Source organism: Melanotaenia boesemani, chromosome 20 (genome assembly GCF_017639745.1).
Source record: "Melanotaenia boesemani isolate fMelBoe1 chromosome 20, fMelBoe1.pri, whole genome shotgun sequence".
Classification (NCBI taxonomy): Eukaryota; Metazoa; Chordata; class Actinopteri; order Atheriniformes; family Melanotaeniidae; genus Melanotaenia; species Melanotaenia boesemani.
Window position 1 is genome coordinate 24,727,769 of NC_055701.1, and position 25,421 is coordinate 24,753,189.

Sequence of the window (25,421 nt, forward strand, 5' to 3'; positions counted from 1 at the left end):
TTGAGCACTGTGAAAGGGTTTTAGTACACCACCCTGAAAGATTCATTTAGACATGTCACGGCTGCATTCACACTGCAGGTGTTAATGCTCACTTCTGATTTTCTGCTAAGATCAGATTTTTTCCCTGCATGGTTGTTCACATAATAATTTAAATGTGACCGCCATCGGACTGCTGTATGGGCAGTCAACAGATGTGATGTCACACGCAGCATGCTGGAAAGTTGTTGTGCAATCAGTCCACAAATTCATGATATAATATTGTTTATCCATTGTTTACATTCAGTATTGTTGTCATCTGTCTCACTTCAGTGACTTAGAAATCAGATGAAATGCGGCAGGACCGCTCAGACTGATGTCGCTTTTAAAACGTTAGACATGTTCATTTAGTACTACAAATAAAAGTGGCCTGGGTTGAATTTAAAAAATCAGATTTCTGCTTTTCAGACTGTCTTAAAAATATAATAAAAAGACAGATGTGCCTGTAGTGTGAACATAGCTTTAGATTCCTTCCTAAATTCTGTGTTGTGAAAGAGAAACGACCATAAATGGATGAGCAACAGAATACAATGATCCCTGTGTTTAGATCTTTCAGGTGCTCAATTACTGCTGTGGTAAGGAATTGTGCCAAATGAAAAAAGAAAAGTAAATCTGTCTCCAAATCTCATGTGGTGTCAAAATGTTCGTATGTGTCTGCTTAAAACGTCAAATGAATTAATTCATCCTTTTCTTTAAACCTGTTTGGAATCAGATAATCTTCTACAACTTAACTACTGATAGAAATTTGAAACACGCTTTTGCTAGATGTGTAATTTTAATAGACCCTCAATGCCCTCTTTCTGTACGTTCATCCTAACTGGCAGCTGTGTGTTCTCACTGCAGGAATGGTTAGAATACTAAATTGAAACCATTAATTCCAGCTCTGTACAACATTAAAAATTGTGGCCATACGTGTAAATTTTTCATCTCAATCCTTGACATCTTTGTGTTTTTGTGGACCAGCCGAATGCATACCTACTCTCAATGATAAAATCCAATTTTATGTAATAGCCTGTAGACAGTAATCAAGATAATATCTTTCTATGCTCAACATAGATGAGACATTGAGGGATTTTCTCTGGAAAATGTATTTAATATGCATGAGGTAAAAGAGAGCAGGAAATGAAGCCTCTGTTCAGCAGAGATATTTATGTGCTTGCCTGTTAACCAGAAAGTGTGTCCATGTGTCTGTATCGACAGTGTGTATGTGAATGCCATTTTCTTGTGTGTTTGTAGAAAATCTAAGAAACCGCTTGCCTGTTGATCAGAGAAGGTGACTGAACTGACTCTCTGTCTCTCCTCTTGGTTTTTCTCCCCCCTTCTCCACATGCAGACAAGTCACAAAGTTTCGTTTTCTTTGATGACGGTAAGCTGTGCTAATTGGATGAAAATGTCAGCATCAGCTCCAGTGAGGCTGCAATCAGTGGTTCGCTTCTGTACCAATCACCATCAGTATGCCGATTGTGTACCTCTCCACGCTCAGGACTGGGTCGATCCATTGAGTCATCAAATGATTACAGACACCAGCTAACCTTCCTGTGTCACAGATATCAAAGCCTCTTCATCTGCTCCTCAAATCAACACCATGTCCATCCAGCAGAGTCATTGTCCAATAATATTATCAGTTCTTTTTTGTAAAGCACTGTGGAAAGCAAAACTGCTGGTTCTGTGTGATAAAATGGATAAATTAATTTAAATTAAACAAAATGGAAATATTCAAATATTTGGAATTGGAATTATATTAAGATCTTGGCTCATACAGATTATTCAACCTTCTATATGATAATATATTCACATTTTAACTCAAGCAAGTAGAAGATTAGAATTGAAAACCTCTCCAGATAACAAGGTGCCATCATTGACCCAGTCCTAGTGACCCTGTCATCACCATGTGACATCATAGCATTTGTGTGCTGTGTGGTGATTGGCTCTGATGGATGCCTCCACTAAGTGTTCATCTGTGTGGAGCACCCCTGAGTTTTAATCACCTTTTTCAAAGTGCCCTCCACACTGACAGGAAACCAATCATTTCTCTTTGTGTGTGAGCTTGTGTATGTGCATTTGTGTTTACTGACATGTCTACCAATGGTTAAAAACCACAATCAATCATTTATGCAGCTTAGGATCTGGGTGCTTTATTGAGGACACCTGTGGGCATATTGGAAGGAGTCTCCTTGCTGAAAGGGCTTGTGGCAGCACACATCTGTACATTTCCTGCTGTGTTTGATGGTCAACTGGCACACAAACAAACAATATTATTTGACTGCATGTTTACTCATTCGTCTCTTGCATATTTGTAACACAGTTATAAACCTCATGTGATTTGCAAAAATTGCAATCTGCTTTTTCCCCCTCTAACCAAACCATGTGGATAACACAGTTAAAGAATCCACCAAGAATCCAGAAAGATCAAAGAGGGCTATCCAGCCATCCAGTCTTGCCTTCCTAACATTTTTTCATCATTTCGATTGAAGTTTGTCACATTTTGATATGCCGTATGTGAGCATATGTGAATTTTTTTTCCCCTCTTGTGTGTGAAAACAGTAGTTTCCATAGCAAAAAGCTGACGAAACCATGCAGAAATCTTCACTTTAAATGACAAGGATGGAATGAACATTTCTTAATTAGTCTCTCACTTGATCACACCAGCAATCACTCACAATAACTTTTTATTCCTGGCTTCCAAGTCAGATTTGTACAGTTTAACTGCTGACCTGGCAAACAGCTCAGGACATTCCCATGTCCTTAAAATAATTGTGGGCCTTTAATAGCCAATAGTTAACAAAACAATATTTGCATGAAAGTGTGAGAATACTGAAAGCTCTCGAAATGTTGAGGAGAGGTGTTGAGTCTGTGTTGAACTAAACTTTATTATTCCGACATGGATCTCTAATATTTCATCAGCTCAATTAATATGTGGGTAAGCTCAATAACAAATGCCTCTTTATATAATGGAAATTCATATACTGTCCGTCCATAGGTGAAAACGTCACCACGTGGATGTTACTTAGCAAATAGGTCAGAGCTTCCTATTGGATAATTACTACATGGACGATTGTTTCAGCTGGAAACCCCACCTGGTGCAGTGAGCAGCTTCTCATTTCTTACACAACCATGTGGAAAGACACCTCCTATGGTCATGAAAAAGATGTTCACCTGTTTCAGAAGGAGATACAAAAACTGCTAAAACTGGGTTAGGAACTGTCTAACTGATTATTAACACAGAAAGGATAGTGGAGAACCATCATCTTCCAGGTTGGAAAAAAATCTTAAGCAGTTATCAGCGATCACTTTAAATCAAATTGAAGAAAAACAACAGTAGAACTCAAGGCTTTGTTTAATTATGAAACTCAGGGGAGTGGGACCAAACAGCTCTGTAGCCTTCAGAAAACCACTTAATAGTGAGGCTTCAATTAGTTAGGGAGCATAAAGGTTGGACTCTGGAGCCAAAGAAGAAGGTCATGTGGTCCAGATGAGTGATGAGTCCAGATTTACCCTGTTCCAGAGTGATGGCAGCATCAGAGTAAGAAGAGAAGCAAATGAAGTGACACAGCCATCATGCATAGTGTCTACTGTACAAGCCTATGGGGACAGTCTATGAGACAGTCTATGTCAGTCTGGAGTTTCTACGGTTGGTCGGGTCCAGGTGAAGGTTCAGCAGCATTATGTGTCCAAAGAATGAGGTCACCTGATACCTAAATACACTGAATGAGCAGGTTATTCCATCTTCCCTGATGACATGGCCATATTCCTAGATGACAGTGCCAGGATTCATCGAGCTCAGATTGTGAAAGAGTGGTTCTGGAAGCAGGAGACATCTTTTTCATACATGGATTGGCCTCCACAGAGTCCAGACCTGAACCCCATTGAGAATCTGTGGGATGTGTTGGAGAAGGCTTAACGCCGTGGTCGGACTCTCCCATCATCAGTACAAGATCTTGGTGAAAAATGAATGCAACACTGGATGAAAATGAACCTTGTGACATTGCAGACACCTGTCGAAACAATACCACAACTGTGAGCTTGTTTCACTGTTATTTATATTATATTTTCTATTCGTTTCAGTATAATAATGACTTAATTGTTAAGAGTCAGCATTCAGTAGATTTCTGGGGTTTTTTGGACGGGCAGTGTATATTCTTAAGTATAAAGTTTACAGTTTAACAGGTAAACTAATATGTGCTGTAATGTAGCTTCTCTATAAGAATCTTTATCTTTAATTTTTTAACAAAGTGTACTTAAACTAGCAATACATTACAGTACCATTTGTACAAAAAAAAAGAGAGAGAGCGCAGTACACTTCTATAAATGTTATTGAACGTTATTTGACAGCTGGTGGACGAGCAGCTGTTGAATCATCCAAGAAGTAGCAGAGGCTAAAAACCAACCCGTGTCCTGAGTAAATCTGCTCCATCATGCAGTATTATATTTGTATGATATGAAACGGTAATCTAGTAGGCACTCTAATGAATTATATCAGATACTTTTAATAATATTTGCTAGAAATCCTTCATAGCCTGCAGCTAGCAGTGTTAACTGTTAGCTTTTTATTTTTGGTTTGACATCAGCCACTGAGTTTGTCAGTATGGAGAATATAAATGACCTTGTTACGCACATTTTGTTTCACTTTTTCTGCATTTATCTTCTCCTTTAACCTGTCGTACTTTTCATCCTTACTTTATTCTTTATCTTTTAATCTTTTTTTTTTGTTCCATTACCATTTCTCTGTCTTTCTGCCTCCCTCTCTGCCCTCTTCTCATCCCTGACGTCAATGAGAAATTGGATGGTTTTTGATTATTACATGGCTGTCAGGCTTACTGCTATTAATTGAATTGAATCCCTGTCCATCTCCCCCATTTCTCTGTCCCTTTTCCTCCTCCTGTCTCTGCCTCGTCTTGCTTCTGAGTCAAATTTTTGTTTTCCTTTTTGATTGTCATACTTTTTTGTTTCTGTAATGATTTTTCCCCCCATGTCTGTCTGTACCCCGTTTGCCTTGCTTATGTTTTCTTTTCTTCTCCGAGTTTTATTCTCCCTGCGTGTGTCCTCCCTCTTGTTCTCTTTTCTGGCCTATTTCCTTTTATTTGTCTCTTTTTCTTCCCACCTCTCTCACTCTTTCACACTGCATGCCAGCTTCTTTTTTCCTCGTCATTCTCTTTCTTTCCAGACTTCTTTTCATACTCGCTTCCTTTCTTACTTTTTTAAAAATCTACATTCTATCTTTCTCTTATTTTTCTCTTTGTCGTGTCTCCCCCTCTTATTCTCTTTTCCTGGCTCTCTCACTCCTTGAGCACTGTGATACTGTTGTCATGGTGACGCCCATCATTTTCTGGCATGAATGGAGGATACTTTATTGATGAGACTGCATGGCAGAGAAAAGAAGAGTGATGGAGAGAAAGACAAAGACACACAGAGTGGGAAAAAAAAACCCTGGCAGGGAAAATCTGAATGGTATGGTAATGATCGTCCCTGCCGCTTAAGATACAAAACATTTCCACCCTGTCATATTTCCACTACTGATGAGCTGAAGAGGATTTTGCAAGACAAAGCCGGCAGGATTTTATTGAGGGGTTTGAGATAGTTAGGGCTGCTCAAGAATACCCCTGAAAACACAACAATTCATCATTCTCAGCATGTGAAGTCGAAAGGGAGATTCCTCTTATTAGGAAGCAATGAGCTGGTTACAGCAGCACCCTTAGTTACCCGTGTTTAATGATTTGCTCTCTGTGAACACGTCAACATAATGAAATGTGTTTTTGTTTTGTTTTAATCTGTGAACACGAGCACTGGCGTTTTCTTAGATTGGATGGACACCCTTATTAGCTTGTCATGGTTTTGTTTTTTCACACTGCAGCCTGGCATCAATGTCTAAAGCAGAAGGCAGGCTCATTAAATACGTCTGATGTAGATATCATATTGAGAGGCTTGGCAGAGCAGATTAGGTGCTAGGGTTCTGTTGAATTTGCTGCACATTTGACTGGCATCATTTGGTTAGCCAAAGAAGTTGGAGCCACATTTTATTTTTAGATATATTCATATTCTCGACTACTCTAAATGTATAGATGTAGGAGGAAACATGTCTATGCATTTTAGTTAGTTGCTGTGAACACTGGTGGTGCATTGAAGAAACAGAAAAGAAGTCCTTGTATGAAGTGAGCGTGAAGCCGACTTCAGCTAACTTGAGTTTGACCTCTGACCTACAGTTCACCTGCTGTCTGAGACGATCCAGGGAGTGACGGCCACAGCCACTGGAGTCCAGTACCAGCAGTCCTGGCTCTGCATCCTGTAAGCACTTTGTGTGTGTTTGTGTATGTCTGCATGATTTAAGATGAGATAAGAAATGTACTTTTTGATTGTTTTGAAAACTTTGGTAATTGATCATTTTATACAGCATGTTTTAATCAAACATCACATATTTGCATCTTGAAGTTTAGAAGTTGTATTTAAAATTTAATTTTCTGTTTTAAATCAAAATGAAAAATTACAAGTTGACTCTGTCATCAGTTTTTGAATCCAAACTAGTATCAGTATTTTTTTAGCTAGTCTGATGGATTTATTATGAAGAAATAATTAAGAAAGCGTCATAAGATGGACAGCATCTGTCATTCCAACAAGTGTCCTGAAACGAGATATTTGTATTCAAGTCACAAAGCTCGATCTCTCTGCCAGAGTAATTATGATAAGAGCAGAGGAGGAAGTCAGCAGTCCACACAGGGAGAGGATCGACATAGATGAATGGACCACAACATCTCACTTAAATGTGGACTGCTGCTTGTTACCTGTTTCAGACAGACAGAGCTGGCATGCTTCTATTTTTCAAGTTCCTCTACTTAAAGCAGATATTTTTAACACAATAACAATAGTCATATCATAAACTAGTTATTTTCTTTACAGAGTTCTGTAGTGGTGAATGAATGAATGTCTAGTTGAAAACAACCCTGCGTGTTTTCCGTGTGGGAAAAGACAACGCATCACATTTAAATGCTGTGTAACTATTGCTGCAGAGACAGAGGTTAATCTATGGAAATGAAGGGCACTGCTGGTAAGGTGAGGCGTTGACATTTGTAAAAACCACCTCCTTTTCACTCTGTGCTGCAGCTGCAATGTGAAGCATCTCCAGAGGCGTCATGTGTGCATCTCTCGCCTGGAGAGGCCACAGAACTGGGGGGAGAACTGCTGTGAAGTCCGCTATGTCATCCTGATTTTGGCCCCATCTAAAATGGTAACCTCTGCCAACGTTTACAGCATTATTTGATGTTGATAAAGTCTGTTTGTGAATATTTATGCTTCTGTGCTCACTTCTTACAAACTGTGATGTGACAGCATGTTTTAACTTTAAACGATTTGAAACGCCTTGTGCATTTCAAATCATGAATTTTTCTGCATCGTATAATATTACTGACAGAATGTTTTCCATTATCTGTCTGCAAGTGTAAACAAGGACAGGTTCGTGGAGTATTGTACCTACTGAAACTAAAACACAGACGTTTCTCATTTATGGATGAAAAGCACTTTGCTGGTTACTTATTTTTAAAGCATTTTTGTCAGTGATTGAATCCTCAAGTTTTCTTACGATAGTTCCAGCAAGTTTTTTACAGCTATCATCAGAGGTTCCCAACTGGTTTTCCTTGAGGATTCTCTTCATGCAAATGCTAAAAAGCCATGAACCCCTCTGCCACACCCGTGGTTTTGTGCTTTCATTAGTGAGATTCTCCCCATAAATGATGTATTCTGTCTAAGTCCTGTCCCAAAATTATATAACATATAACCTTACTCTTTTTTTATAGTGACCATCCATCTGCTGTGTGGTGCTTTTCAGTTAAATGTTGAAGGTTGGGAGGGTCCCAAGGGGTTCCAAAGGGTTCCTCCCAAGGAGCAGTGGTTCCCCAAGTTGGGTACCACTGCTCTAGAATTTCTTTACAATTTTCTGGGCAGGATTATAAAAACTTAACATTGTTGGATTCGGAGTCTGTGTTATTTTCAGATAAATCCAGGACTTCTATTTTTTCTTGAAGACACTTTTGTTGGAAACCTGCCTAAGTATTATACAGTCGGCTTTAAACTTTAGTAATATTCAGTCTGTTCATCGTTGGTGTATCTTAGAAGCTCCCAGAAAGGCAACTGGACTTATTTTCTTGATTTTTGATGAAGTTTCGCCTCTCAATCGAGGAGTTTCATTGTTTTTAGTTGTGGAAGGATCACCATAATGCAATGAAAAAGCATTTCCTGATTAGATCTTGTGACTAAACATGTTTTTTAGGTATGCATATTTATTCTGATTTAGTAAAATATTTTCATTTACAGTCATTGTGTTGGTACGCTGCTAAATGTCTGAACTGAAAATTCGGCTGTCTCGACATCTTGAGTGGACATGGGTATCCTGTTGTGAAGGACCTTTAGGATCATGACTGTTTTCTCCAGCTCTGAAGAGCTTGATGTAGCAGATGGAGTGGGCCATCAGCTACATCAATACCTCCTCCCATCAAAACATGAATTCTTCCTATTGAACCACTCAACCTTTCTATCCCCATTGCTCCATCTTAAGCTTTCAGCTAAAAACCACACACCTGCTTACATGCATGTGCAGACACACATCACTCCATGGTGCTCAGATGACTCCGATCGTTGCCCCGCTCCAAATGAAAGCCCCCTCCCACCCTCAATCTTCTATTACAGGAAAAACAGGGATTTCTTTTTCGTGGACCTACTTTTAGTTTGTATTCCCCCAAGCTCACAAGCATACCAATTTCACCAGTAGTGGGTGGGTGGGGGTGTAGAAACCCTGGCAATCAGGGATGTCTCAGCAAACTGCATTATGTTTTCTGTTTGTTTGTTTGGCCAGTCTCTATCTCATTTTCTCCTATGAACCCTCATTTATTTTTGCTTCTTCTGGAGTTTCTGCAGCCCTCTCCTTGCCAGTCTTACAGGCAGCAATCAAAACCACTAATGGCCTTCTCAGGGACATTAATCTGAGCCCCAAGTAAACATAAAGTACTATTATGTCTCAATTATCTCTGATGGTGACTGCTTCTGCAAGAGAAAATCTTTGAAGGGGCATGATGATAATGGTAAACGGAAATTCTTTGGTTGGCAAATGTATATAATCCAGCATGTGTCTTTGTGGACTGTTTCCATCACCGACCATTTAGCAAGCTTTACAGCATGTGTGGCTTTTTTTCTTTCTACCCAAAGTGAATGTGCATAACAGACGTGACCTTTGATCACACAAGCTGATTTTCATCTACTCAGTTAAATACATACCTAAAAGTACCTATAAGCACATTTATGTACTTTTCCCCTTTTAACATTGTAAGAATCTGCCTTCAGTGTTGATGTAAATTACAGTCGTGTTTATTCTAAATCCACATTTATCAAGATAACCTTTTTCATCTAAGTGACATTAAGAATTAGTTTAAAATCATTCATCTTTCAATCATTTTTAATGCTTTCTAAATCTTTTCTTTTAGTTCCAATTAATCAGAAGTAACAGAAAAAGGAAAAAAAACAGGAATATCTGTAGCTACCGTAGTTCCTACTGAAGCCGCGAGTGGCCATGCTTCATTGTTTTTTGAACATCGTTATATTAAAAATAACACATTAAGTATCTACTTATTTTGAGGTAACAAGAATAGTTTCTTCTACACAACACAATAATTTGGCTTACCTCAGGATAACAGTTCCTTTATTTTCATTTATTTGTTCAGTGTATTTAAAGGGATAATGTAAATTAATCAGTATTTCTGTTTAAATATAAAACGCAAATATTCCAGAGTTAGCAAACAAGCTAATTTTTATCTGTAATCTGTTGGCAGGTCAGCACATCATACAGTACACACAACACAAAGTACTCAGTAGTATTAAAAACAACATAACATATGTTTAAAGATATAGATAGCATGTTAGTCAAGAGTGCAGGTTTTATTAATTTTGATCCATTTCTAAAGTTCGGTTTTAAAAACTGAAAAGCTTCTTATAATTTAGGAAAGCGATTGCCGAGGAGCAAACAGAAAAGCACATGCTTGGCTCAGCTTACTGTCATGGATTCTCACCAGTTATAATAATTGCAGATAAAATCAGATACTAACCGCTCATTTCTCATCTTTATTATATCATGATCTAAAATCTATCATGATCATAACCAGTTGCAATATGTCATTGTCTTGAGAAGAGGCTGATTTCTCGAGATAATGAAAAAACTGAACTTGTGAAAACAAGCTTTGTAATTCCAAGATAACGGGCATAAAAGTAAATTATTCCAGGAACAGCTGGTCTTAGTGCCTAAATGAATTCCAATTATCCTACTTTACTAAATATTTTAAATGTTTTCCAAACATTTTCACAACTCTCCTAATCTATTCAAAAACAGAGAAGGAAGGAAAAACAGAGAAGATGTAGTGACTGTCTACAGTGTACAGGACTTGATGCACAAGTGTTGCTTTTTGATGGCAGCACGTTGAGAACAGCTCCCTGAAATGCCTCATGTATTAATGCATCCACAATATCAAAGAGCAAGGGGGACAAAACATACAGTTCAGAGGAGGAGTGTAGAAACTCTTGCTGACTTGCACACATGCAGTAAATACTTGAAGAGCTCTTGGAAGCAATGCTACAGAGATTTGCACTCTCACATGCCAATATTTTGGGAAAAAAACTTTTTAGAACTTCAGTGCATTTGTTAAAAGAGCTTAAATGTGAATTTTGATGAGCAGAATATGAACGGATCTCCAATAAAGATAAAGTTAGAGAAAATGGATATAAACAAAACATTATTTTAGATATTTTAAGCAAGATTAAAGACACAAAAAACAATCAAAATCATTTTATTATTTATTCATTTGTATTAAAATACAAGAGGACAAAGAAACAAATAGATGTTAACTGCTGATGCAGGTTTCCTCTTTGATTTCATTAATATAGCGTTCATGTTGTCATATTTGTAGAAAGTATGAGATTTATGTTGTGCATCGCCTCTCTGTCTGAAAACACCAATGTATGTTTTGGCCATACTGCCATGCTGTATCCATATGGACCAGGAGATCCAGATTTCAAGGCTTCATAAATACTCTGCAGCACTGCCTGTTTTAAGCAGCTGTCTTGTTCTTTTATAACCTGAAAAAGAAAAGGAATATACATGAAGCCACAGAAGGCTATAAGAAAACAGTGAAGTATTTTTGGGTTGTGTGTCCTCAGTTTGTAATGTAATTAAGACATAGCAGGAGAAAGACTGAGCAAACCTGAGTGGTGGTGCAGGGTTTTACAGTGCAGCAGCTCCCACACCAATACGGCAATATGTCAAGGATTATTGATCCGAAAATAAACCTTTCCTGTATTTTTACTGCAAAGTTCAATGTCAGAGTTTGAAAATGAACAACTAAACTCATCTGATGTGTTTTGGCAACATCTCCTAGGGCAGTGGTTCCCAAACTTTTTCAGAGGGCCTTTTTTTCATTGACAACAATAATGTCAAGCCGCCCAATCCCAGAACCACATGTACCTCGAAGCTTTAAAAGAAATGTAAGAAACCATGTCAGTGGCAGAAGGAATGATCAACTCATCTGCTGTAGTGTGAGATTTTTTAAACCAGGAAACTCTGCAAACTACTTTAGACAGATGCTGCTTTAGTAAAACAACTCTGCTATATATGACAGGTGAGTAGTTTATTTCTAAAGTAATCAAGTCTTTTCAGGGTGACAAGTCCCCAAGTAGCGTTCATTACTTGTTTGGCTTCATACTGTCAGATGCTAATATTTTGAAACATACAACACATTGTGGTCTGTCTTCATTACCCACCATTGACCATTACCTGGTCATGCCTAGGGACGCAAGAGATGCGTCACCATATTTTCTTCTCTCTTTTTTTTGGGGGGGGGGGGGGGTAGTTGAAATCTCTGTTCTTGATTCATTATTGTTTGCCCATTGTTGCTGTTGTTTTGCTAGCAGTGTAAAACTTTGAGTTTTATTTAGCTTCGCTCTGCCGCCTCCCAGTTTGGGAGCCACTGTCCTAGAAGTTTAATGGATTTTTTTGGCTGCTTTGAGCAAAAGAGAAAAAAGAGAAGAGACGAAAAGAAAAAACAAAAAAACATGATCATGCATTGTATTTGTGTTGCCGTGCAGATGTGTGTTGTAGTAGGAGACATCTAAAACCTGCAGGACAGTAGCTCACGAGGACCAGAGCTGGAGACCTCTGTTGTAAAACAACCGTGGCCCTCTGCAGCCGCCCTATGATGGCACTCTCACTGTGCAATTCAGAGCCAGCTGATTAGTCTAACCAATTCTATGTTTCATGGTGAAGCATTAAACTAGAAGGACCAGCCTCTTGAAATGTTTTGATAAGTTTTAAACACAGATCCATTCAGAATACTGACCAATTTTGAAGGCAGCACAGTGAAATTTGAAGGAGCTCATTAAAATGTAACATAATCTCTGTAAATCACCAAAGTGGCATCTTTAAAATCCTGCAAGCGGATTTCTTTGTCCATCCCGACTTATTGAAAATGTGCACCAAATTTCATTGACTTCCGAGGTGCAGTTTCAGGGCTGCTGCAATAGATGGCGCTGTTGAGTCATCTTTTTCCCCCAAACGTTCAGGAGAAAATTTTTTGCAGTCCGCTGGGGGGAATATGCAAACCTTCGTGAGTCTAGGGGCACCTTCACCCTCAAAAACGCATTTTAGTTGCTTGAGGAATAATCAGAAAATGCTACAGATACATTGGCCTTCGTACCACCTTGTAGTTTGTCATGTTGCGACAACAAAGACTTAACCAAAATCGTGTTGGTTGGGCTTGGCAAGGATGTTAACAAGTTGCCTAAAAATGGGTAAAATGCCTCTGAAAATGCCCTGAAACAACAAAATGCTATCAAGGTTTGTAAGGAGATGGTTACATAGCAACAGTATACAATGTCATTAAAAAACGTTTTGAATTAGCATCTGGTGAAATGTAAATGGAAAACACAATGATGTCTGCAGCTAAAAGAACACAGTCAGCATAAAATAAAACATAACATCTGCAAACTTTTCATCCACCATGACACAGCTGGATGCCAGATATCACCGATGCACAACCCAGTCCTGCGTGGCTCTCTGATTTCTGTTGCTTCAGCATGAGTCCCATCTCACCTGTTTCCCACAGCTCAGTATTTGCCAGATGTTTAGCTGATAGAAGAATAGCACATTGGTACAAGATAACTTGGCTTAAGTGGCAACCCTGCTTTCTTCTATATTCTCTGGGAAAATCTCTGTACTTTGAGGAGTGTTTGGATGACCTGGCTGGCTGATTGGAACAGAAGCAGAGAAGATTATGATGGTCTACTGCACTTAATTCTATCCTTTTTCCACATTTTTCCGCCTTTTATATTGCTGATAACTGTGTTTCTGTTCAATTCAATCACAAATAATCTGTCCTTGGTCAAAAAGAAGAAAATAAAGCAAATATAGCAGAAAACTAGAGAACAAGCAGCTACTGCATCTGCACATGTAGTCATGCAGTTAATAGATAAAGAAATTATGTTTAAACCATAAAGACTTATGGTCATAAACGTTATGCCATTAGGTAATAAGATAATCTTTTATATGCCTAATGATTATATTAAAGAAATCAGCATAAACGTTAGGATCCCACTTTCCTCACTAAACTTAAACTGCCCTAAATATAACTTGATCATCATATATCTGCAACGTATGCTAGTTTGTTCGTAAGTGGGGTTGGTCAAGACAGAATTAAATAATCAGTTTAGCATACTTCTAAATGCTAACACATGCTTAAGTTAGCATTTGCTTCGTTCCCAGAGGCTTTGCTTGTTTTTAAATGTTCTGCATTGTGCAGTCTTTGTTACACGTCGTCTGCTGTGGTACAAATACAGTTTACAGCTGCTGTCTGTGTGATCAAAAAAGAAATGTTGAGAGAATGTAATGAGTATTTGATCTTTAAGAGTAACAGTTTTGATGGCATATTCCTTTAAGAATTCCTCGTAAACCTGACAGAAGGTGTTGTACGGTGTTCCTTTACACAGAAGGAGCCTTTGGATTCATCAGGATCATTTCTCTCAGCTCCTTCAGCTCTGGTTCCTATTCGGGTACCACTTTCAGAAAGCTTAAAGGATTTATTTTCCCTGTTTACTGCAGCTGCTGGTTCGCACTGAGCCTAACTATGTTGGTATCATCACCACCTGGCTGACGATGCTTCCCTGGCACTGTGCTGACTTGGAGTCTGCCAGGACAAAGATATTATCAGTCTGTTGCACTTTGACTTGTGGCAGATGTGGGATTTATTAACACCCTTGTTACACAAAATTTGTTCCAAACTTAACTAATTCACATTTTAGGTGATCTTAACTAAATGTAGACTCTCATTATATAAAACAAGATTTACTCTACAGCAGTTGTATTTGATGCAAAGTAGAGGTTATGTGCACTAAAGTAAAAATTCTGTGCATATCACAGTTGCTTTTAAATTGATTTTTTTTTCCAATGGCCTCAAGAATCACTTTTATTATTCAGTATTTAAATGTTGAAATATGTCTATTTCTTTCATAGAAAAGTACCAAGACAGCAATGGAGTTGGGAAGGACGTTTGCCACCCTCTTCTCTGACATCTCCTTCAGACAGAAGCTGCTGGAAACAAAGACACAGGAGGAGTTTAAAGAGGCTTTAGTGTTCCAGAGGCACCAGCTGACGGCAGCCAACCAGCAGCCCACTGCCCTGGGGAAGGAGGAGACTGACCCTCGTAGTCACAAACCTCTCAAGGTGGGACTGTTTATAAACATATTCAGGAATTTATGAACTAATGACTCATTTCAAGGTCTGATTTTCATGTTTTGATGGAGTACACCAATTGTTCTGTCACAGTTTTGGCTAAAAAAAGTAAAAAATTTTAGAACTGCAACTTCTATCAATAATTCCCCCACGGCTACAAATAAAACGTACACAGTACTGAGAAGAAACTACTTGACTTAATAAATATTTCAAGGATATCTTTAAAGAACAGCTTCCAGGTTGTGCCACAATATCTAAGGTGGATTAAGGGCAACACTGATTTGAACAAAACACAATTTTTTTTATATCTCTAGTAGTTGTCTGAACCAAAAACCAACCTAGAGGAGAAAAGAAAACGTTTACAATCACTGCAGAAGATCCACAAGGGGAAAACATATTTTCTAGAAATATACTAATGGTGCTTATGTTTTTACTCCACATCAGCTCAAACTGGAAACAGCTGCGTGGTTAAGTCATTTTAATCTTTTTCAAGTCAGATTTAGTTTGCACGTGTTTCTGTGACCTCTAATGTGCATCCACTCGTCTTTTGGGCAAGCAAAAGCCGCCTCAAGGATGCGGATAAACCATTTTTGTACATCATTGGCCATTCTTTTAGATTTTTACAGCTTCCATGCTCCCTTTCTAATTTATTGTTTCTAAATGTGGTACATAAACTGGCATGTAAACTCAGCTATTGTTTTGTTTAACATCTTTTCCTTGGCAAAGATGTGGCTGCAGAGGTAGATGGCTCCTCCTCATCAGACTCCGGGAGCATCTCAAAGGCCTGTGTGGCTGCAGAGGGAGGTGGCTCTTCATTCAAAATATTTCAGAAGTGCCCCTGAATTTACAATTAAGATACAATAAGTTAGATCACACTTAACATGCATCAGTTACCCAATTAAAATAAACCATAATAATACACAAATCATTATCATTTGTTAACATCCTATTAACTAAACATAACACACTAAAATAAAAAAAAAGTATCACATAAAGCTCACAAAATGTCATGTCAGTGACATGAATGTTATATAAGTTATTTAAGTTAGCATAGACCCACGTATAGCATTAAAAATTCCACAGTCAGGACGTACTGTTGTTTACCAACTTCCCAGACTAATAGGCCCATGTGAACTTGCACTTGTGTTGCAAACACAAACTAGCCTACTGGTTAAATTTTTTTTTTTTTTTTTTTTTTTTTTTTTTTTTTTTGAGGGCGCTAATGCGCCCCCAAATAGATTGGCTGCTGGGTGGTCGCTCACCTTGCCCATAGCAAAAACCGTCCCCAAGAAGCCTTTTCCAACTTTATGCATTTCAGTAATCTAAGGTCCCATTAAAGTGTTGTGTTCAAAGCCATTTTGGCACCAACACATATTTTTTACAGTAGAAGATTATTGTTAGTAACTTTGGCTTTGATTTCCCTTTTCCTCAGAACAGTGTGTCCACAGGTTCTGAGTCTTGTTTCTGTGTGTTTTAACATTGTGCTAGTTTCTTCTGCATGTTAGAGTTGAGGCATTTCCCTCTTATCCTCATCTTCTGCACTAACTTTAACATCACCACTGCTTTCCTGGGTTTGGCAAGACCTGAGCTATTATACGTGTCTCAACTTTTTTTTTTTTTTTTTTGGATTATTTTCTATTTCTTTCTCTCCTTTCCTAAATTCCTATAATTACTGCTCCTCCTCTCTTTTTTGGTCGAAGGGCTCAACTCCTCCATCTTTTCTCTCATCCTAATCAATCAGCATCAATGCTGTCAGGCCTCCTCAGCGGGTAAATGACCTTACATCTCACAATCCTGTCAGATTCCTCCCACCCTTAGCTACACATGCGTGCACACACACACAAACACACGTGTTGACGAGCACACTGCCAAAGGAGCTTTACTCGATGTCACAGACCCCCGTTCACCTCCTAATGTTCCCTTGACAGGCCATGGCTCCTAGACATGTTTTTTGTTTTTTTAATAGCTAGGGATTTTGCTAGGTGTTTATCCCGGGGCTTGAAAAGCTCAGCACCAGTCAGCGAAGGAGAACGGCAGGAATATTTAGAGAAAGACAAATGGAATGAAAGGGGGAAGAGGAATTTAAGAGGAGTTAGATGGAGCAGGTAAAATCAACAGCAAACAGATGATGATCAAATAAAATAAAAGTCTCTTTCTCTCTGCACATCCAAAACTAACATTGGACCACCCACAACAACAACCTCCTTCCTGTACTTAAAGAAAAAAGGCCAAATCTGTCTGTGTTTTTATGTTTTTCCTTTCCATTGCCTCACTCCATTGACCATTCAGAATGAATGGTAAACAGGTGGACAGTAATTCCTCTAAAACTTTTGTTTATCAAACCTGAGCCACAAACACTCAGACTTCCTTGTAATAATAAATGATTTCATGATGTATAGGGATTTAATGGTTGAGCAGTCCCTGTTGAACAAGCATGTGTGGCTTCATAAAACTAGCCAGCTCGCTCCAAAAGAAAAAAAGTTCACGCCGTTGTTTGTTTTCGTCTTGTTTACATCGAGGTAAATTGCTTTGTTCTGCAAAAGACCGTCAAAACTTTTTAAGATGACAAATGAGGCAGGGATGATTTTCCCAGGAGATGTTCCTGCTCAGCCCCATTCATTTAACCGTGAGGACATGTTCAACAAGGCAATGAAACACTGGCTAATTGGATAATTTAATAACCTTAATCAGGACTTTAAATTTATTCCTTTCCTGCTGTAACCTGAAAGCTCAACCACTTTGTCTTCTTTTAAATCACATGGTTCTTTTCCAAATGTCCCTCTTCTGAACTGTCTAAAAATACCTAAAATCTTCAGTCCGTCACCGTTACTGTCATCTCTTTGTCATTCTTCACCACACAGGTTTGTGGGAAATGAACAAATAAATCCAATCATGCCGCTCTGCATGCTCTGTTTGGGATTACACAACTTTTTGAGGACTACCTCATTAATGCCAATGACTCAAATGATCTTTCTGAGAGCCCCATGTGGAATCACCAGTACCTTAGCTGAGTCATCAAATGGGCCACTTTCCATGTAAATGTGTCATTGTCCACAGCAGAGAGCAGAGAATACGAGCATTTAGAATGGGATATAGCCTCAGGCTTTTTATGCTCCTGCATTTTTTTGGACATTACAAAAATAAGACGGACTGAGGGAACGTCAAAAAGTAACATAGAAATTTTAGGAAAACAGTGTTCATCAACAAGGATATTATTAACTTATTTGAAAAGCATATGTATGTTTAGTTGTTGACAAGACAGAGTAAATAATGACCATTCCACCTCAGTTCCCCTCCTGCAGTGGTAAAACATGCAGGCAGAGCTGCCACTCCCCCCACCGCATCACACACTGCACATAGGGCTCCAAGTCCTGGGAGTGGGCACCACATAAATTGGGCTCATAGTTGTAATCAATGCATTTATAAAGTTAAAAATATTGTATGTTTTTTTGAAAGGCAAAGTGTTGCTGACAGTTTATTAATAGGATAACACGGGTTGCTCTGGGATGTAACCATGCTGTGAAAAGCAGCCGGTATCAGCTGTAACATCAGATTTTACTTTGTTATTGTACGAGGATTTGTTGATACTGGATCTGTATCTGAAATGCTACTTTGAGAGAATTATGAGAAGATTAAACCTCATGTATCATTATGGATATTTTTTTCTATTTGGGTAAATTTTATCCCTCTATCTAGCAGTCATTTTGACTGCTTTAGTTTACAAGTTTCTCTTTACAAAATTATGGAATTCAACTTTTAATTTTGTTAATATTTTACGCACATGCATTTTACTATTCATTTAAAAAATGAAACCATAATATCACAGAATGCAAAATAATATTTTGTAATAGCTATTTTATTAAAAATGTGGTTTTAATTTGACTTAATACAACATTTTTATCCTATATTGGGAGGACAACAACAGTGACATCAAGTAATCAAACTGCCATTTAAAGCAAGGATCCCCACTCTTGTCCTCATGAACCACTGTGCTGCAGGTATTAGAATTTTCACTGCTGCAACACCTGAATCAAATGAATGGCTCAATAGCAGACTTGTTCAGAGCTTGTCAGAGATCTATTTAATTTAAATAAGATTTGTTGCAGCAGGGAAACATCAAATACCTGCAGAATACAGAGCCTTGAGAACCAGGGTTGGGGATCGCTGAGTAATTTTGTGCAGAGCTGAAGTTTTTTCCATGAAATGTATGCTGAAAAATAATTATATATATATATATATATATATATGTGTGTGTATATATAGCTAAAATGACTGAGGGTAATAAATTAAACTGATGCAGAGGGTTAATAGTGAGAATTTACTTTAGGAATAAAGACAATTGCACTGTCAAGCATGAAAAATTTTTTTTAGGGGTGACCAAGAGGATGTGTACTTGGGGAGGACCACAAAGCAGTTGTGCTTAGGGCCTCAAAATGGCTAACAGCAGCCCTACATGCAAGTATCACCCATTTACTATCTCTGCATCAGATTGGATGTCCCTGCTCTTCTTTCTTTCTTTTCTAAGCAGTTCCATTCTTCTTCCTCGTCTCCTTCAGTAGATGCTTTCTTTTCAGCAATTCCATCATAAAGCATTGATTCGAACAGTTAATCGAGCCTCTGAGCAGATGTTAAATATATCAACAACATGAAGTGCTTTGTCTCTAATTTGAGCTTGCGTTTTGTGGTCATTACTAAGGCTGGTAACTAATGAAACTCTTCTGTGCAGCAGAGGGCACTTCCTTTCCTGGGGCGGTTCCCATGACAGACATTTTCATCTCGACGTTTGATGTATTTTCTGACTGCACTTTCATTTTCACAGTTCTTCAACTTTTACTGATGTTATTGTGTAAAGATATTGAGAACACTTGTTTCCGTTTTCCAAGTTGAGAGGTGCCATTATATGGCTCGGTGCACAGCAGTGGCAGAGCTAGGCTTTTATGCATGGGGTGGCCGGAGGGTGGGCAAGACTTTATCAGGGGGGGCATATAGTAAGAAAGGAAATTATTGTGTCCCTGTATTTAACACACATTCACATACACTACTTACTGTCTGGACATGCAAGGCTAGCTTCGCATTGGGGTCTGTCTTGGCCTGATTTTTGTTCTTCCGTTTTTTGTTTTGTTTTCTTTACAAAATATCCCTTTTTCTTCATTTTTATATCTTCCTTTACTAAATAAAACCGGTTACAGGATATGTTTCTCCACATTTTCATGCCATTGCTTACTTTAAAATCAGCTAGCAGCCTTGCTAACCTCCTGTTTAAAGGAATCTGTAGCTCTAGCTTAGTTAGCGCTAAGTAACGTGTATACTGAGGTATTCTTATAGCATTTTTATAGTTTATTTTCAGCCCCAATATCAAAATCTTGATTAACTGAGCTGACATGTGGTCCCTTGAAACTCTTGCTAATATCTAAATATGACCTGGTTTATCTTAAAACTAATACAGGCTAGGGCTACCGTATAACTACTGTAGATTAGCAATGCTACATGGCTTCATGCTAACACTTAGCAATTAATAGCCTTACGGTAGTTGTACTTGCCAAGGGACAAGTTCTTTTCTAGAAATGTGCAGCCAAATGCTGATATTTTTATCCTCCATTTACAATTATTTTTAAGCGGTTTCCTCACTGAAGTTGTTTTTAATCTTTTAAGGAAACTACTTTAAAATCTACTTCAGACTGGTGTAGTGATCCATGTGTGTCTGGAAAAAAACATTTTTGCCCTTTTCCTCCCGAGACCTGTCAATCACCTGAGGTGTCCAATCAGATTTCAGAGGTGGCCAGAGCTACCCTGCCCCCCCCACCCCCTCTAGCTCCACCCCTGGTGCTGAGGTAGCACCATCTTTACATCTCTCCCAGTCGATGTAACTTCCTCATGAAGTGGTTAAAATATCGGTGACAGTTTGCAAAGCACCCTGCAGGTTAACAGTCGAAACCCCAAAATGATTAGGTGTGTCTTGTTCTTGCCTTTACATTAGGTGACAGAATTTGGATCTCGTTTCCATATGACCTTGTAGAGAATCTAACCTTTTTCCTTCTCCTCACAGTGTCAAGACTTCTTCAAAGCCGGCCGGGGGATTTATGAGGACTTGTGCCGCAGACTGCCTTTCTACCCCTCTGACTTCACAGATGGTAGGCTGGACATGGACTTGTAGTAAAAGTGAATCATCTTCCTTATTATTTCTCACCGGGGTGCCGCTGGCAGCTCCTCATTTATCTTTCAACCTGTGCCTCACATACATCTGTGCTGCAACTGTGTCACAACCAGGGTCTCGCATCTCGCTAAAGCGACTGTCTCACTGCTCCCATATGTTTCCTTATGTCCACTATTATTGTAATTTCCCAAGTCATCTACCACAGGCATTGCTCCATACATTGCTATCTCTGTCGCAGTAGGCTGGCAGTTTTATTGAGTCATCAAATCACAATTTCTCTTCAAATGTGCGAAGGGATTTCTGTCTGCAGACAAATAAATGAGCACATGCAATTTGACCCCTGGTTTTTATTTTTTTTAACAGTAAAAAATGCTAAAAATAGTTAGTTTAGTGCATTCAGTGGATCTTTTTAATTAAAAAATAAATTACCAAAGACAAGGACCAGAATGAAAAACTAGTTTTCTAGCTAAATGAACCCTTTCAGCCTCCCTTTCATGCTCTTTTTATAATCTCTAACTGCATTCATTGGGCTGTAACAGAATTAAGATAATTCTGACATGTGAGTTTCATCAGATAATGACCATCTTATGAAGGTCACAGAACCAGAATCATTGTGATCACATTAGAGCCCAATTAAAGTGTTTTATTCCAGAATGAGTTATCCATCATTTTGGTAACTGCTCTTACAAAATGATGGATTACACAAAACCAAAACAAATGACTTGTGTTTTTAAAGGGGCAGTTAGTAGTTTAAGTCATTTCACCCGACGCAGAGTTACTTACTGAACGATGAATTCTGCTAATGTTTTTGTCATTTTTAAATTAAAGTGCTGAACCTCCTCCGCTTCATTATGAGCTGCATATGACTCATGTGTTTGTGTCTGTCTCCCCTCAGGTATAGTTGGCAGTAATAAAACCCTGCTGAAGTACATGACCACAGCCATCTTCCTCTACATTGCCATCCTCCTCCCTGCAATTGCTTTTGGCTCCCTCAATGATGAGAGCACCCGTGGCGAGATCGGTATGAGCATGCACCCAAATGTAGACACGAGAACACTTTTCTCAAACTTTGAAGGAGAAAGTACTTTTTTATTCTTTTTTGTTCTTTTATTTGTTGGGTAAAAACATAACTTACTTTAATAAATTAACATAATTTATCAAGAGTAAAGTTGATATTGTGATCTTTAAAGAGATGAAATGTATATTTTTGACCATTTGAATAGTCTTTTTTTTGTCCATTAGACATTTGAATAAATGCACAGTCCTGGGATGTTTTAATGTTAATATATTCAATATGTCTGCACACAATAACATTTGTGTCAGTGCAGCTTATAGCTGGGCTGTGAGTCCATTTCTTGTTTTAACACAGCAATGTTCTGAAACATTTCCATCTTTAAAGCCGTTTTTCTTCACCGCCTACTTCATAGCTTGGTTTATGTGATAGAAAACTAAAATACTCATTAAATACACCATAAAATGAAAATAGTTAAAGTAGGCCCAAGAGTCACAATTAGCTAATGCTTCTGTTAGCCATCACTGCATGTGTGTGTAGAGTCTCATTTCTTTTCTTTTACTTAATTCTTTTATTTTATTTTGTTTTTCCACCTCCCTCAATTAACACCAGGTTTGTAATTCTTCCATCATGATTTTTTGTGTGTGTTTCTTTCATCCTTCTAAATCATATATCTTCTCATTTTGGTTTGTTTATTTAAGTTTAGTTTAACTTTATTTTATTCATTCTTGGAACAAAACCACAAAAAAAAAAAAAAAAAGAATCAAAATACAAGAAGGAAAAAGGTGCAGAAAAAGGACAAATCTTATATAAACTGACCCTCTGTTATCATTTAACATCTCCAAAATGCACAAACAAAAAGTTAAAATCAAATTAGGCTCACATATCCTCTCACATCTACTTGCCAAGGATTTTTTTCTATGTTTGCGTAATTTCTCGTGTCTTTTCTGCTTTTATTATTTGATGATGAAAGTGGTGATGGTGGTAGTAGTAAACATAACAAAACATATTTCAACCTGAAAACACTGCATGCACTGATAATAGATTTAAGTTACAAATTAACCCAGCAGGCATTCATGTATATTAATCAGGACCACAAGCTTATCTGTGTGTGTGTGTGTGTGTGTCTCCTCCCTGCGCAGATGTTAGGAAAACTATCATTGGCCAGAGCATCGGAGGGGTCATCTACTCATTGTTCGCCGGCTCTCCTTTAGTGATTCCTCTCACCACAGCTCCTCTTGCTATCTTCATCAGCGGTAGGCTTTCCCTCTTTAATTCAGCCTGACCACAAAGTTCCTGCTGACACCCAGTTTCAATAGGAGTCTTTGGGGGGAGGGGTGGGGGAGTACTAAGAAGATTACACCAAAAATCAAGAAAAGTAAGCATCCAGCCATGTAGAGCTGAAAACTCTCACATATACATCTGCTCCCTCTTTTACCAGAACAGCAATGCCTGAGTAAAAAAGATGTTAAAAACTTGTAATGAGGGGGTGAAGCAGGATTTTTAACTTGTCACTGACTGATGTTATGTAAGAAGTGGTTTCACTTGCTCATTGCAGACAGGAACACATAAACTTTTATTCAGTTGAGAAAGTCACAGCACATAAACTGTATGTTTTTTCTGCCCAGCAGCAGTGTTTTGTTGTTTGGAATTTAAATGCTCTTGAAGGCTGTAAGCTTCAGAATTGCACAGTGATGAAGAAAAGCAGAGACTTTGATGCCAAGATGTAGTTTTAATACCAAGGTTGTTTGCTGGCTTTGTGGTGCGATGATCTTTGAAGTAAATAGGTTAGAAATGTGCTCGGCACATTCTCATGGGGATAATTGTAGCACAGTTTTAGCAGCCTGTCTGAGTAGAACAATAGCTTGTTTGTAAAGATGTAACTCATCTGTAAAGAAATCTGCTCGACATTACAGCTAAATAGTTATGATTTTGCTTAACCCAATTCTTTTGTTCTTTATATGTTTGAATAAAATGCATTTTTCCCCTTTTTGTGAGGCTGTGTGTGTTTGTCTTTCTGCAATATATAATCTGTAATAAAGTTTTTCCTGGTCTTTATTATTGTACGAAATTCTAAAAGCTTCCGAGAGTGCATAAAGATGATCAATACTCTTCCTTATTGGTGCGTTTGTTTATTGATTGGCCAACACTCGGACAACACTGATTGAATTGTGACTTGTCAGGGATTCAATGATTTCATCCCCATATTTCTGTAATTTGATCTCACAAGCAGATGACATGTATTTGTGCAACCTTTCTCACAGTGATCCGAGGAATCTGTGACGACTACAACCTGGATTTCCCAGCTTTCTATGCCTGCATTGGTTTGTGGAATTGCCTCTTTCTCATCCTTGGAGGGATCTTCAATGTCAGCCTGCTAATGAAGCTCTTCAAAAGGTAATTCTTAGATACAAATGCACATTCAAATTGACTGCATTTTATTGTTTTCATTCCAGTACAATCCAGTTTATTAAATCAGTTCTTACACATGCTTTTATCTGCTGGCTTGCCTCCCTCTCTGTGAAACAGTTAGATATTTTAAGTTGTATGTTCCAGAGCGTATTTGTAGAAAAAAAAATCACTGTCACTCCACAGAAAAGCTTTTTACCCAGATCCAGAGCTGGAAATGTTCCCTCCTGGTTTCCTTTCTAGTGTCAATCTAAAGAGTCGAGTTAAATTCTTTAACTTGTTTTTATTCAAATTTTTTTATTAAAATGCCAAACAGCAACCGTCTCAATGCTCACTTTTCCACTGAGGAACGCATTTGAAACGATCGGCTTTTAACTTAAGCTTAGTAGATTTTTTTAGTACTTAAAATGTTTAAATTGTCTTACCTCCTCTTTTATCATCGACAACCTCCTCTGCCTCCTGTCTTTTCTTGTTCTTAACATCAGTTCTTCCTCCAACACATCACTTTTAATCTTTGCTCCTCATTCAGCTGCACCTTGGCTGCCTGTTTACTTCAGCTACTCTCTAAGCAATCTGATACATCATGGAATAGCATTCATGAGCAATGTAGAGACAGCACTGCCTGGAAAAATAGCCAGAATAATTTGCCTCATTCATTACCTGCTGAACTGGCCAGTAAGTTTTCATTTATAGCCACCAATATTCATTTTTACATGCATGTGGCAGGTTGGGGGGTATTAATTTATATCCCTAGTTGTCTGTAAGGGGAGGCTACAAGGAGCTGATACCTTCATATGTCATGAATTTTATAGATTTAGCCATGCAAAGAGTGTTCTTAAACAGATAAGTAAGGTAAATACTTAAAAAGAATGTAATCACTAATCATTTAAGCTCTATTTTTATTAAAAAGTAATACAAAAATAACATTTTAAAAGCTTTTCTCATGTTTCTTACCAGCAGCATCGCTCAGGGAGGTTGGAACAGGGTCAACCAAAGACTTGAAAAAGGATTTTTTCAGATTTTTCTGATCTGAAGTTTTGTGATGTGTAACTTAAAATTGT

General features: G+C 38.2%; 1 protein-coding gene across 5 annotated transcripts in view; it reads left to right on the forward strand.

Annotated features, from left to right (window-relative positions):
- slc4a11 (solute carrier family 4 member 11) overlaps positions 1–25,421 on the forward strand; it is a 135,798-nt gene that overhangs the window by 93,782 nt on the left and 16,595 nt on the right. For 4 of the 5 annotated variants that reach the window (XM_041972222.1, XM_041972226.1, XM_041972223.1 and 1 more), the window contains exons 6-13: positions 1,370–1,402; positions 6,237–6,318; positions 7,132–7,255; positions 14,567–14,776; positions 20,832–20,916; positions 21,835–21,960; positions 23,094–23,207; positions 24,216–24,348. In XM_041972222.1, the coding sequence (XP_041828156.1) occupies positions 1,370–1,402; positions 6,237–6,318; positions 7,132–7,255; positions 14,567–14,776; positions 20,832–20,916; positions 21,835–21,960; positions 23,094–23,207; positions 24,216–24,348 (907 nt within the window). The remainder of the gene's footprint in view (positions 1–1,369; positions 1,403–6,236; positions 6,319–7,131; positions 7,256–14,566; positions 14,777–20,831; positions 20,917–21,834; positions 21,961–23,093; positions 23,208–24,215; positions 24,349–25,421) is intronic. The other variant, XM_041972224.1, reaches the window with a different exon arrangement.